This window comes from Eumetopias jubatus, unplaced genomic scaffold (assembly GCF_037043125.1).
Source record: "Eumetopias jubatus isolate StellerSeaLion01/CBP00866 unplaced genomic scaffold, mEumJub1_p1.0 scaffold_7, whole genome shotgun sequence".
Taxonomy (NCBI): domain Eukaryota; kingdom Metazoa; phylum Chordata; class Mammalia; order Carnivora; family Otariidae; genus Eumetopias; species Eumetopias jubatus.
The window spans coordinates 117,347,061-117,360,937 of NW_028274813.1; the positions used below are offsets into that span (position 1 = coordinate 117,347,061).

At 61.4% G+C, this 13,877-nt stretch overlaps 1 protein-coding gene across 1 annotated transcript; it reads left to right on the top strand.

The window, feature by feature from the left end:
* Positions 1-1,093: 1,093 nt before the first annotated feature.
* Positions 1,094-13,362, top strand: CHRNB4 (cholinergic receptor nicotinic beta 4 subunit). Its single transcript, XM_088025146.1, is given in 6 exon segments — positions 1,094-1,148; positions 5,261-5,409; positions 8,524-8,616; positions 8,618-8,781; positions 9,481-10,477; positions 13,167-13,362. Coding segments are annotated over 6 exon segments (1,599 nt in total). The 3' UTR covers positions 13,308-13,362.
* Positions 13,363-13,877: the final 515 nt, after the last annotated feature.

A 13,877-nucleotide genomic window follows, 5' to 3' on the forward strand; every position in this document is an offset into this window, starting at 1 on the left:
AGGACGCACTTGAACCTAAATTCTCCAAACCATCCCAAAGGGAAAGTCAACTACATTTCAAGAGCATTCTTTTTAAAAGATCATATGTGGTCGTATCCGATTGTAGCAAGAGGACGACAGGGGAAGCAATATGAAAGTAAGACTGCGAATCCTGGGAAGAAGGTGGCACCCCCCCGCCCCCCAGATCCTGCCCTCCCGCTTGGTTCGTCCAGTTGTTCCGTTTCTCTGCTGGGACCCAGACAGGGGAGGAGGTGCGGAGCCGCGCGCTACGGAAATCACTGGAGGCACTTTTAGATCCCGGACTGAGGCTCTGGCCAAGTCCCGAAGTAGGGCTGCCCTGGTGCTGATGCCTGTCCCGTGAAGTCCCCGGCCCCGAGGGGAATAGTACTGATCCCAACACCCGGTGAGGACCACCGGGCTGGAGGAGGGGCTGCGTGCTCCCTTGAGTCACCTGAGCTGCCTCGGGTCAGCCCAGGTGGAAGGCCAAGGGGGCAGGGGGGACAAGGGGCACAGGCGGCCCACTCCGGGCCCCGTCCAGTCCCTTCAACTCTGCTCGCTTCCCCAGTTCCCCAAGCTAGGCCAGGGGACCCTGAGCTAGTCACCCTCCCCAATGCCACCCACTTTTCCTAAGTGCCTCCCTTGTTTGCAGAGAGCCGAGCCCCACTCCAGCTGGCTCGCTCCCTACTCCCTGCGACGCCCCTTTCTTTCGGCAAACCCCCCCGGGTACGGACCCTCCCTGGGGCACAACCACGTGTCCGAACAGTGCGGGGACCCTGCGCCAGCGCCCCCGGGTCTCCCCACGGGACGCGCGGGGCGGGCGCGGCCGGAGCAGGTGGGAGCCAGGCGGGGGCGACAACCCGCGGCCACAGGTCCGGGAGCCCCAGCCGGCCCCGCCCCTCCCCGAGTGGGCGGGGCTCACGGCAGCCACCCCCGCGGGGCCCCGCCGGGCCCTCTGCCGGGTCCTAGTGCCCGCCGGCGGCGCCGTCAGACTCCGAGGCCAGCCCCCGCGCTCTCTGCCTGCTAGTGGCTCGCCGGCGCCGGGGTGCTCCGACAGCTGCGCTCGCCGCGGCTGCCTCTCCGGCCCCCGCCCGCCATGAGGAGTGCGCAGCCCCTGGTCCTTTTCTCCCTGGTTGCCCTTTGCCGGCGCGGTGAGTTCTTTTCGGGAAAGGAGGGAGGGGCGTCGGTCGCGCCGCCCGGCTGCACTGGCCACAGGTGGGGGGGCCTGGGGGAGTGGCCCGAGGTCGTCCCGGCCGGACGGGGGCGTGGGCGGGCTGAACCCACTGGCCGAGGCCTCTGGGACGGGCCAGGGCGATGGGTCCCCGAGGTTTGGGGTGGGGGCTGCCTCTCCTCCCTGTGCACCTGCCGGGCAGCCTGCGCGGCGAGAACCTCCGGGCTGAGCCGGGGCTGCGTGGCACCGGCTCTGCACTAGCGCGAAGGGAGTCTGCGGGACGCCGATGTCAGGTGTCAATAGGCTCCTCACCTGCCAGGTGTAGGCAGGGAGCACCCCCGCTGCTCGGCCTGGGAGAGAGGGCTCCACGCTGCTAGGCTAGAGATGGGGAAACTCAGCCCGGACCGGGAAGGGCTTGCCCAAATCGCCAGACCCGGAATGGTTTGCAGTGTGGGGCGTGTCTCCTAAGAAACACACTTTTAAGACACCACTGTCTCTGGTCACCCACCCTTGGGGCTGGGCTGGCTTGGACAGACAGCGTGGAGGAGCGTCAGGCTGGCGAAGTGGAGAGCCGCAGTCTCTGACACCTGAAAGGGAGACCTCATCAGCCCTTCCCAGGCAGAGTCCAGATGTGATGAGGATTGCCTTCTCTGGGCCTCAATAACCCGCCCCCCCCACCTTCCCCCGAGTTCCAAGGACCCTTAGTTCCTACTGTCTGGCCCAAGCTTGTCCTCCGAGTCCTGCTTATAACCCAGGAGACCAGGCGGGACTACATCTTCCTTGGACAGCACACAGCACTGGAGGTGTTGGAAGCAGGTCTGCGAGGACATACAAGTTCCTACAGGGAAGTGCAGCTCTCACCAAAGATGGTGTCCCCACTCTGTGTGTGTCCTGGCTCTGTTGCCACTTGCCGGGTGACCCCATGCCATTCCTTTCCTCTCTCCGGGCCTCAGTTTCCCCACCTGTTCTACAGGAATGATATGCCCTGCCTACATCCTTGGGGACTCAGATATGAGTCAGCTGCCGTGTTTCTAAAGCGCGGTCCTGGGGCCACCTGCATCAGGATGACCCCGTACAAATTAGTGGGCCCCACCCTAGCCTCATGGGATCTAAATCTCTGGAAATAGAGCCTGGGAACCTGGGTTTATACAAGCACCCAGCTGATTCTTACACATGACAGATAATATGTGGTGAGCTTTTTGTAAAAGGTAAAAATCTCGACCTTTAAAAAAAAAAAATCCAGAGCTGCCTTTTAATAAATACGAATCTCCTGTTCCTTTCCTCAGTGAAGGACACGCACCCCAAACTGAAAACCACTCTGCCTTCTGGATGTTGCCTTGCCAGGAGATTCTGTTGGTCTTTACCTTCTGTGGTTTGTGTTCCAAAACAATAGCTATTATCTCTTCGCTTTCCCAATATTAGATTCTAAGATTATGCTTTGTCCAACTGTACACACAGTCAGCACAGTGGAGGGTTTGAGCTGCGGCTTCCCCCCAGATGTTAACCCCTTCCTGCTCCCGAGCTGGTTTTCCAGAGAAGGCCTAGGAAGGCCAGGCCCTGGACACAACGCTGGCCCGGGACTCCTCAGAGTCACTGGGTCATGACTGACCCCTAGTGGTGGCCTCCCTGTTGAACTGTGTCGACCCCAGGGCTGGGACATGACCCCCTGACCCTTGTCATGGAGCGGGGACAGGCCCTTGTCTTTTGAACCCAGCAGGCCTCACAGACAGAAAGCAACAAATATGTGTTGTTCTGGGTTCCCACTGCCTTTTTGGTGGTGGTGGGAGACCATTCCAGCCCACAGCAGCCCTGCTGGTCTTTCCCCCCCACACATACAAAGGCAAACACAGGTGACAGTAGGAGCACACACTCAGCTATGTACCAGGATGGCCTCTGCAGGGCAGTCTCCCTTTGGGGACGTTAGCAAGGGCAGGACAGAAGGCACTGGGGTCCGGGAGGGCCCCCTCTGAAGGAGGCTCTGAGACCTGGCTCTGCTCTGACCTGGTGGGGCTCCTCAAGTAAGTTCCTTCCCTCTTGGGTCTTAGTTTCCCCGGATGAGAAACAGGGAACGTGCAAAATGGCCTGAGGTTTTCAGAACCCCTAACTCTGGAGCCCACAGCCTGTCCTCAGGATGGGGAGGGTCCCTCAGGCCAGGTGAAGGCCCAAGAGGCAGGAGAGCCCCAAAGGTGAGCAGCCTGAGCGCCCCAGCCTGCAGAGCAGCCTTGACCTCTCAGGAACCTGGTGGACCAACCTCTGGGGCTGCAGAGATGTGGGCTCCAGTCTCTCCCTGTCCTGTAGGACCAGGAGCTGCAGATTCTGACCCCAGACTGGCCTCAGAAATGCCAGAGGGGCTTGGGCAAGTGATACAGCCCGCTTTCTGAAATGACAGGTCAGCCCAAATACACACTGAAGAGGCGCTATGGGAGGGACCCAGCTTCAGTCTGGGGCTACAGGCTGGCTTCTAGGGTATTCAAACAGCTTGCCTCTGGGAGGGGTCCAGGGTAGGAGAGGCAGAGCTCAGAATCTAGGCCACGCATCCAGAGGACCCCCTCTGGACAGCCCCAGGCAGTCTGGGGGAGGGGCAGCGGGCAGCAGGTGCACCCGGGAGCATCATTCACAAGGCACTAAATATTGCATCTGCTCCACATAGGCAGCGAGTCGGAAAGTGCATGGAGCAGGCTGGCGTGGCGCCGGCTCCCGTGGCCCTGTGTCCAGCCCAGCACCCACACAGGAGGCCACCTTAGACCCGCTTCACAGGCCGTTCAGGCTCTGGGCCCTCTGGCCCCACCCAGAGGGAGGGATTTGGCAAAAAGCCCGCACTGGCCCTTCAGGGAAGGATGTCATCTGAACCCCACGCCCAGCGAGACCCAGCCCCTCCCCGGCAGCCCCACCCCCACCTCCTCAACCCCCCTGTTACCTGATCTTCTCCCACCTGCTCTCCTGCCCAACACCACCTGCTCTGCACATCTCCCCTCCCTCCTGCTGGGCTCTCCTGCTCAAGTGCCCTTGACCTTCCCCAGAGTCTCTTCCCAAGGCACCACCCCCACCTCTGCCCTCAGCTGACACATCCTCCCAGAAGACACCAGGGTAAACAAGACCAGGTCCCTGAACCTCATCTCCACTCCCAGACGTGTGAAGGAGCTGGGACCCAGACCCACACCCCGCTGGGCAAGAGATCCAGGCCTGTGGGAGCTCAGGGGGCCCAGGGGCAGGCCAGGCTTCTTGTGGGAGCTGCACTGGTTACGGCCCTGAGCCCACCCCTCTCCTTTAAGCTCCGGACCAGGAGCCAACTGTCAGCTGGACCCCAACACTTTGCAGTCTGAGGGTCCTAACTCGGGAAATTCCCCGTGGTCAGGCTGTTCTCTGCCCGTGAACATAGCACCCGCCTCCCCTCTCTGCACACAAACCCATGGTGGTATCCCTCCGCCGCTACACCGGAAACCGAGGCAGGAGGCACTTCTGGTGTTTGCTTGCTGTCATCCCTGGCACCTGGCACGGTGTCTGGCACAAGACAGACAGACGTTTGATGGTTGGTGGCCTGGGGGCCACTCTGGCAGAGAGAGTGCATTCAAGGACTCAGACGTACGACCGTGAAGACAGGGAGGGAAGAGGAAAGCAGGAAGGACGGCGGACCGCCGAGCGTCTGGGTGGACCCGTGAGAAAAGAGCAGGTCGAGGAGGGCAGGCTGGTACCAGGGCCAAAGGGCTCAGTCTGGGACACCTGAGAGGCTCAGGTGGGGAAGGCCCTGGTGAGGCCACGGCCACTGACTGTCGTGCTGCGTGGCGTGTGGCAGCAGGGGCAGAGTCAGGCGGGGACACCTGCAAGGGGCTACAGGAAGAGCCCGGGCTGTGCTCCATGACCCGGGCTAGAGTCGGGGAGCGGGAGAACAGACGGATAGACTTGGGGTGCAGAGAGACTTGCAGGCAGCACCCCGTTTCTGGACGCAGCGTCCGGGTGTGGGCTGCCCTTCATCCTAGTGGGAAGGGGAGGAAGGAGGGGGCAGCCCGCCCCCGGCCTCTGTGCACCCGGCCCCGCTCTCCCCTTCGCGGCCAGCAGGGAGGGCCCAGCAGGTCTGACCGTGTGTCTCCCCAGGGGACTGCCGTGTGGCCAATGCAGAGGAGAGGCTGGTAGATGACCTTCTAAACAGAACCCGCTACAACAACCTGATCCGCCCGGCCACCAGCTCGGCCCAGCTCATCTCCATCCAGCTGCAGCTGTCCCTGGCCCAGCTCATCAGCGTGGTAGGTGCTGACCGCCCCCGTCCAGGCCGGGTAGCCGGAGTGTGGGGCTGGGGGCACCTCTGGCTTGGCCCAGACCTCTAGACCAGGTCAGATCGCTTGTCTGCTCCTTTTCCATATGCATATGTTCAGGAGTCCACCTAAACTGGAGGCCTGACCACCTCAGTGCTGTGACTCCTTGGTCCCGGAACTGCAGGCCGGCCTTGCACTCTCGTCCTTGCTGGGCGAGCCCTGCCCGCTGCGTGCACACCAATCCTACTGTTCGGGGCCACCGTTAATCCCAGATCTCAACATCGATGAAAATGCTTTAACTTCAAGCCACAGAACATCCAAGTCCCAGTGGCCAAAACACTGAGAACCCAGCGAGAGCAGGCCAGTGCCTCCGTGCCGGTCAGTCAGTCGGGGACCCGGCGGTGCCGGAGCTCTGGGTCGCCGTCCGTGCCGGTCAGGGGGCCCGGAAGATCCTGGGTGTCCAATACCTAACAAAGTCATGGTTCTGTTAACAAAGATGTGAAGGGGCAATGACCGCTGGGTGGGCGTCCACCATGGCCATAAACTTCTCGTCCTGGCAGCTGTACCCTATCATCGCCCTCCCCTAGCCTGCCCAACAGAGGCCCTCACGTCCCCCCACTCGTCGGGGGACAGAGGAATGAGGCTGTGGGACCTGATGGGTACCGGGGCCCCGGTGTGGGGACAGGACCAGAGGCAGCCGCTGCCCGGGGTGGGGGTGAGAGTCTGGACAGGTGAGGGCAGCCACCGCGGGCATGGGAAGGAGGAACAGCTTGCAGACTCCACAAGTAGGGCTGTCAGCTCCTGGTGTGTGGATGTGGGGCAGGGGTAGGGGTGCTGAGGTGCCGGGGAGCTCCCCCTCTCCCCTCCTTGTCTCTGAGCTGAGAGTGTCTGCAGGAACCACGGCCCACGGTTAACCTTCCCCGTGTGGCCTTCCCACAGCCCCAGACACGGGGTTGGAACCCGCCCGGGAAGGAGCTGGGAGGGGAGCACCGTAGGGCACCGCATCTGGTCGTGGGGAAGGAGGTCACGGGGGGGCTGAACCTCCTGGGGACAGGTGGCCCCCACAAACCCACCCCCTCCAAGCAACGCCCCCCAGAAGGCTGGGAGGAGGGTCCCCTGGGAGGAATCACAGCCAGACAATGGGGGAGGGGACGGACAGCCTGGGCTTTCTGTCCCTCTCCCCTCTGCAGGCCGCCTGGGAAGAACAAGGAGCCAGGCCAGGCTAGTGTTGGAGTTTACGGTGCAGCCAAAGGTGTTTTGCTTAACGGGGTGAGCCCAGATGCCACTCCACGGCTGCTGCCCTGCTCAGGGGAAACAGGCAGGCGCCTGTGGTAGCGCTTCCAGGCTAAGGCTGCCCCTGCCAGATCTACCCTGTGGGCCGTGGGAGGTCACAGAAGTTACCAGAAGGAGGAGGGCTCCCACCCTATGCTGTGAGTGTGCTCCTGTGAGCGGTGATCACCCCGAACGCTGTACGGAGAATAGGTATTCGGTCCGAGGGTTTATTTCTTCTGTATTCTAGGACCTGGTTTTCCAGGAGGGAGGGTTATGGGCATGACCAGTTTAAAGATGGAAGTTTCCAGGGAGGAAGCAAGGAGTGTGTGCAGGCCCTCCCAAGAAGCTCCCTGGGGTGGCCAGGCCTTGAGCTGTCCTCCTCGGGCGTGTTCTGCAGCCGCTGGGGAGGGACGGACAGAACTGAGACACAAGAGAATTCCTGAGCGATAGAGCCTGAACGGAGGTGGGCCACGTGGGTAATACATTTGCTCAAATTGATCAAACTGTTTGCTTAAAACCTATGCACTTCACTGTATGTAAGTTTTACCACAACTTAAAAAAAAAATGTTTTTAAAGACAGATGAAGGCATTCAGAGTTGCAGACTAGCCTTTCCACAAGAACAACTAGAAAAGCTGTATAAAAATGCCTCCCACTCCATTAATCTCTGTGTGACAGTCTTGGAGAGCTCAGCCAGGACTCGAGGGACCAGGTTCCAGGAGGAGACCCTCGGTCTATGGCGCTTGTCCCTGCACATGATGACAGGGACATGGTAAAATGCCGAGGGGCTAAGGAGAGGGCAGCATGGTGGCTGCGAGGCTGGAGGCCAGCTGAGTGTCTGGTGCTCTCGCAGGGCTGGGGACACATGCCAGCGTTCGGGCCCCACGAGATGCGGAGACCCTGAAAAGACCACCCATCAGAGTAAAAATGAATCAAAAGTAGGCCAGCTCTCAAAACAACTAAACCTGCTGTGAACCAGCTCAGACACAGACCAGATGAAGGGGATCGGCCCCTCCTCCATCTGCCATTATGCCGAAGTCAGTTCTCCCTGGAGGCCTATGAAAGCAGATAAAAATGCACTAGGCACACAGTAAGACAAGACCAAATGAAAAAAGACTGAGAGAAAAAAAGACAAAGGAAACAGACACACAGATGGTTTGGATATTGGAGTGATCAGACAAAAACTTTACACCAACTGCCATTAACGTGGCAAATTTTATGTTATGTGCATTTTACCACTATGAAAAATAAATAAATTACGAAGAAACTTCGGGAGCTGGGGGGAGGACGGAGGAGGGACACTGGGGGACGTGGGGTAAGAGTGGGGGTTTTCAGCTGAGCAACACAGTCTGAGAGGTTGAGAGGAGCCTTTTGAAAGGATCCCCTGGCTGCTGAGCAGAGACAGTGGGATGAGGAGGCGTGGGGTGAGGAGGAGGGCCAGCGGGGAGGCGACTGCAGTTGTCCAGCTGGTGGATACTGCCGGCAGCCATGACAGAAGCAGACAAGTCTGAGATGCACGCAGAGGGTTCCATCTACAGGACACCCTGGGGGGGGGCGGTCAGAGAATGGGGTGCAGAGACTGCCCCCAGGTTTCTGGCCTATGGAGCTGCACGGCTGGGGGAGGCAATACCAGCAGAGGACCCGATCTGGGTGACAATCACAAGCTTTTGTCCCAGACACGTGGGGTGTGAAATACCTCTGAGCCATCCCAGAGATGGTGGGTCAGCGGCTGGGCATGTGGCCCTGGAGCCCCGAGGCTTCTGTGTGACAACGTGGGGTCTGTGTGTGAGGGCTCCTCCCACCTGGTAAGTGGATATCCCCGTTTCCCTCCCCAGAATGAGCGAGAACAGATCATGACCACCAATGTCTGGCTGAAACAGGTAAGTGTCCTGCAGGGTCCCCAGCCCAGGAGGCATTTCTTCCAGGGCCACCCCCTTGGTGGCTACGGGCCTCCAACTTACAGGGCCGTGCCTGTCTGCTCAGGAGTGGACCGACTACCGCCTGGCCTGGAACAGCTCCCGCTATGAAGGCGTGAACATCCTGAGGATCCCTGCAAAGCGCATCTGGCTGCCAGACATTGTGCTTTACAACAAGTGAGTGGCAGGGTTGGCCGAGGAGGTGAGAGCCAGGTCAGGGCAGCAGGCCTGGACTCTAGGGGTCCTCGGGTCCTGAGGCCAGCCCTGGGCCTCATCTGTGCTTCACTCAGACCTCCAGGCGGTCAGGCGGGAAAAGGAAATGGGCAGACCCAGCACCCTCCATGGCAGGTGGGGCATTGGAGGCCCGGAGAAGGGGGGAGAGGCTCACTCACTCATTCGGGCACAGCTGGGCCCAGAGCCAGCGTCTGGACCCCGAATCCAGTGCTCTTTCTGGTCTCCATCCTATCTCGTTGGCCCTCAGATGCTCTGTCAGTGCTGGGTGTTGGTCGCATCAATATCTTGGGTGCACGGAGGGAGCGAGAGGGTCTCGTGGGGTCACAGTGTTCCCAGCAGAAGCATGAACCAAGTTCAGGTCCTCACTGGACTGCTTCCTAGTTTTCTGACCTTTAAGAAGTCACTGAACCTCTCTGAGCCTCGGTGTCCCCATTTGTAAAATGCGGGTCCTAGGAAAACCCACCTCCGATGACTGTGAGGCACACGTGAGCTCATCCATGTGAAGGGCGCTCTGTGCCACACGGGGGCCACAGGAAGTTGGCCTTTTCAGGGAGGGCGCCAGGGGCTGGAAGGATGGCCGCTGAGAAACAGTCCCGAGGACTCGCTGGCAAGTTCCCCATGTTCTCTTCTCCATGCCTCTAGCGCCGATGGAACCTACGAGGTGTCTCTCTACACCAACGTGGTGGTCCGCTCCAACGGCAGCATCTTCTGGCTGCCGCCCGCCATCTACAAGAGCGCCTGCAAGATCGAGGTAAAGCACTTCCCGTTCGACCAGCAGAACTGCACCCTCAAGTTCCGCTCCTGGACCTACGACCACACAGAGATCGACATGGTGCTCAAGTCCCCCACGGCCAGCATGGACGACTTCACCCCCAGCGGCGAGTGGGACATCGTGGCACTGCCCGGCCGGCGGACCGTGAACCCGCAGGACCCCAGCTACGTGGACGTGACCTACGACTTCATCATCCGCCGCAAGCCGCTCTTCTACACCATCAACCTCATCATCCCCTGCGTGCTCATCACCTCGCTGGCCATCCTTGTGTTCTACCTGCCGTCCGACTGCGGCGAGAAGATGACGCTGTGCATCTCCGTGCTGCTGGCGCTCACCGTCTTCCTGCTGCTCATCTCCAAGATCGTGCCGCCCACCTCCCTGGACGTGCCGCTCATCGGCAAGTACCTCATGTTCACCATGGTGCTCGTCACCTTCTCCATCGTCACCAGCGTGTGCGTGCTCAACGTGCACCACCGCTCGCCCAGCACGCACACCATGGCGCCCTGGGTCCGGCGCTGCTTCCTACACAAGCTGCCCACCTTCCTCTTCATGAAGCGCCCGGACAGCAGCCCCTCGAGGACCCCCCAGCCCTGCCAGCCTCGCCCGACCCGGTCCGAGGCCACCTCCGCCTCAGCCATGGGTCCAGCCAGCGCCCCCAACCTCTATGGGAGCTCCATGTACTTTGTGAATCCTGCCTCTGCAGCCCCCAAGTCCCCGGCCGGCTCCGGGTCCGGCTCCAATGCGGCGGGCACGGCCCGGGGTTTCCAGCTGAGGTCTTCCGGGAGGTTCCGACAGGATGTGCAGGACGCATTAGAGGGCGTCAGCTTCATTGCCCAGCACATGAGGAGTGATGACCAAGACCAGAGTGTAAGTCCCCAGCCCGGTCCCTGCCCCACTGCCCGCAGTTCACTCACGGGACAGAGCGCCCAGACCCTTGGCTGGAGCGTGGAACCCAAAACTGAACTGTTTTATTGTAGCTCCAGGCATCAGGGAAGAGGAAGGAAGTACCAAGGACCCATTTTTTGTTTGTTTTGGGGTCCCCAGAAGCAGCCCTGAGTTGAGGGCCCAGGCAAAGGCAGTTCACCTGCAGAGTGAGCTCAGGAAGCTCAGGGAGGGCCCCGGGGAGACCAGGGAAGGCAGAGCAGGCTGCCCATGACTGCCATGGGCTCTGGGGGCTCTGAGGATGCAGGGAAGCACACACCCCTCGGCTCCCACCCCCAGGGGCAGAGGGTGGCCCTGGGCAGTCCCTCCCCAGCTCGTCCAGGCTCACGCTGGGGCCGAGGAGGCAGGAGCCACGGGAGCCACAGACACCCCGAGCTGGTGGCTGTCACTGGGCTGGAAGGGGACCTCAGTCTTGGGGACGAGGGTGGGCCGGGCACCAAGGGCACCCGCTCCCCTTGTCCCCCAGCTTGCCAACAAGCCCCACAAACGGGACACCTTTGGGGAGTACAGAAAAGCAGTTAGAACGTCACTGCTGGTACGGTGATAATGTGATGACAGATTTGCAAAGAGAGGTTACGTTTACTGTCACAGGACAAAGCCAGGGGCACTAATGGAGAGGGTCTCCCAGGCCTCACGGGCCAGGCTGGTGGTAACTGAACGCAGAGCAGGACATGTCTGCACCAGGCAGGAGGGCTGCTGAGTCACGGTGCTGCGAATGCTCTCATTCCAACACCTTACAGAGCAGACCCCCTGCCCGGCGGCCTGCAGCTGCGGGGGAGAAGGAGGGCACAGCCTCGTGCTCACCTTGCACTGGCCGCCTTCTCAGGGGAAAGCACGGGTTTCCGCTAGTGGGAGGGACAGGAGCAGGCTGCAGAAGCTCCAGGACCACCCCATGAAAGAGGAAGAGCACGTAACCAACGGGACGTGGCACGGGAGCTCCTCGGAGCGTGGCCAGGGCCAGCAGCGCCGCCACTTACAAATGCAGCCCGGCCTGGCCCGCACTGGACTCAGAGTCTGCATTTTCAGCAGACCTCATGTCACAGTCCAGCTCGAGAAGCACAGCTCTAGAAGACCATCAGATTTCACTTTTGGTTGTGCTTTCTTTCTTTTAAAACCATCCAGCAGCTCGGCATCGGCTAATCGCCTGGGTCCCAGATGCTGATACGTAGCGCGGGGCCCTGCTGGCTACAGGGAACCCCTGGGTAACTGCTCATGGTCCAGCTCTGGGGCCACAAGGGCCGCGTTCTGAGTGAGCCCAGGCCTCTCTGGGAGGCCCCCTGAGCCTGCACCTGTGACCCCTCCCCCGGTGCTCTGTGCACACATTCAGGCTGAGAAGCCTGGTGTCCTTGCTCCTGGCTGAGCCGCCACCCGCCCTGAGCGCCCTCTTCTAAAGGTCCCCCCGCCCCGTGACACTCACGTGCCTCCCGCCATTTCTAATTCAATTAAGCAAAAGCTTCTTGCAGGGAGCAACCAGGCGGGGTCCCCCATTATTACAATCACCATTTCCCTGAGCCCCGAGTACACGCTGGGTGCTCTGCCAGGACCAGACCTACATCACTGCCAACCCCCCCAGGAACCATGGCAAGAGGCATGTACGCGAACCCCACTCCACGTCGGGGAGCGCGAGGCTCAGAGACGCGCGCTGCCTGACCCCGGGGCCACGCAGCCGGTACAGGCCAGAGCGGATCTCTGCTGTCCTCACACCTCCCTGCCTGCCTTGAGCGCACGCTGGCCACCTTCCTCCGGCCCGGTTTGCCCCCTCCCGAGCACAGACCCAGGCTGCGGCTCATCTTCAGCACCCCCCCCCATTAACTGGTCGCTGTAAATAGCAAATATAAAAAGGGGAAAAGTCACACACACCAAAAATACAGTCGTCTTAAATGAGGGCTGTCAAAATGAAACCTCAGAGAGCCAAGCAGAGGCCACACGGGGCGCAGGCTGCACGGGGCCTGCCGGTCCTGGGGGGTGGGGGGGGCCGCCTGACACGGGATCGCCCTGGAGGGGCCCTGACAAACTGGGTCACTGATGTCGCCTCGTCCGCTGCTGCCCAAATTTCCAAGCCCAGAGCCTCTGCTGAGCTCAGGTCAGGCCACTCTCCAGCGGGGAACACGGGCAGAGGCGTCGGACGGGCCTGGGGTCGGGGGTGGGGTGGGGGGCGACAGACCAGGGTGCCCACGGAGGCTCTGGGAAGTGGGGGCAGGGGGAGGTGACGAAGCCGAGGGAGGCCGGTCTCCGTCCACAGTGTTAGGGAACTGAGCAGATTCCACAGCCAGGTTTCCAGGTGTCCTGCCCCCCACACGGAGAGGTGGGCCCCAAATCTTCCTTTGGGCAGAACCCAGGCAGGAGGCTGGGGCTCACAGTAAGAGAAGGGGACGCGCCATGATGTGGTTCTCCGGTCGCACTGCTCAGTATTAGTGGTATTCCCATTACTAACCCTTCCATCTGTCGCTTCTGTCCCGCCGGTGCCTGTGGGGGGGGGGGGGTCCTGCAACGCTGCAGCTGGGGGGTGGCCACACCAGCCTGGGGGCTCCCTGGCCCACAGCGAGGGCCCCGCGTGGGGGAAGGAGACCAGGGAGGTCCGGGTGCCCCTAACGGCCGCTCTGTCTGCCTGCAGGTCGTCGAGGACTGGAAGTACGTGGCCATGGTGGTCGACCGGCTGTTCCTGTGGGTGTTTGTGGTTGTGTGTGTGCTCGGCACCGTGGGGCTCTTCCTGCCTCCCCTCTTCCAGACCCACACGCCCTCCGAGGGGTCCTAGTCTGCCCTGCCTGCCCAAGGGCCCCGGGGCTGCAGGGTGAGAGGACCCGAGTCCCTCGGCCGTCAACCCTGTCAAACAAACAGCCACAGCTGGGGGAGGGCAGGACGGAAGCAGGGGGCTGCCCGCGCTGAAGGGAAGCCCAGCCGCAGGGGCTTCGGACAGAGTGACTCCGGCCGGCCTCCTTCCCTGCACCGGAGAGAAGGACGTGCCCAGAACCCTGCCCACATCCCGGCCACACTGTCACCCCGCTGCCCTCCGCTCCCCGGTCTTCTCTCAGCCCCGCACACGCTTCAGGACGCTTTCCAGCTCGAAGCCTCTGCACTGGCTGCACCTTCACCCCCCGGTGCCCCCCATGCTCCCGCAGTGGCTGCAGCATCCGGTGCATCCTCTGTCCCCATGTCATGTCCCCGTCAGGCCTTCCCCAGTCACCCCGCCTTCCTCCAGCCCTCCTGGGGACCGGAATTCTCACCTGGTAGTGCGTCTCTTGTCCACAGCTCAGCCACTCCAGTGTGAGCTCTGGGACAGCAGGAACCTGGTTCTTCAAGTTCGCTGCACAACCCCAGGGCCTAG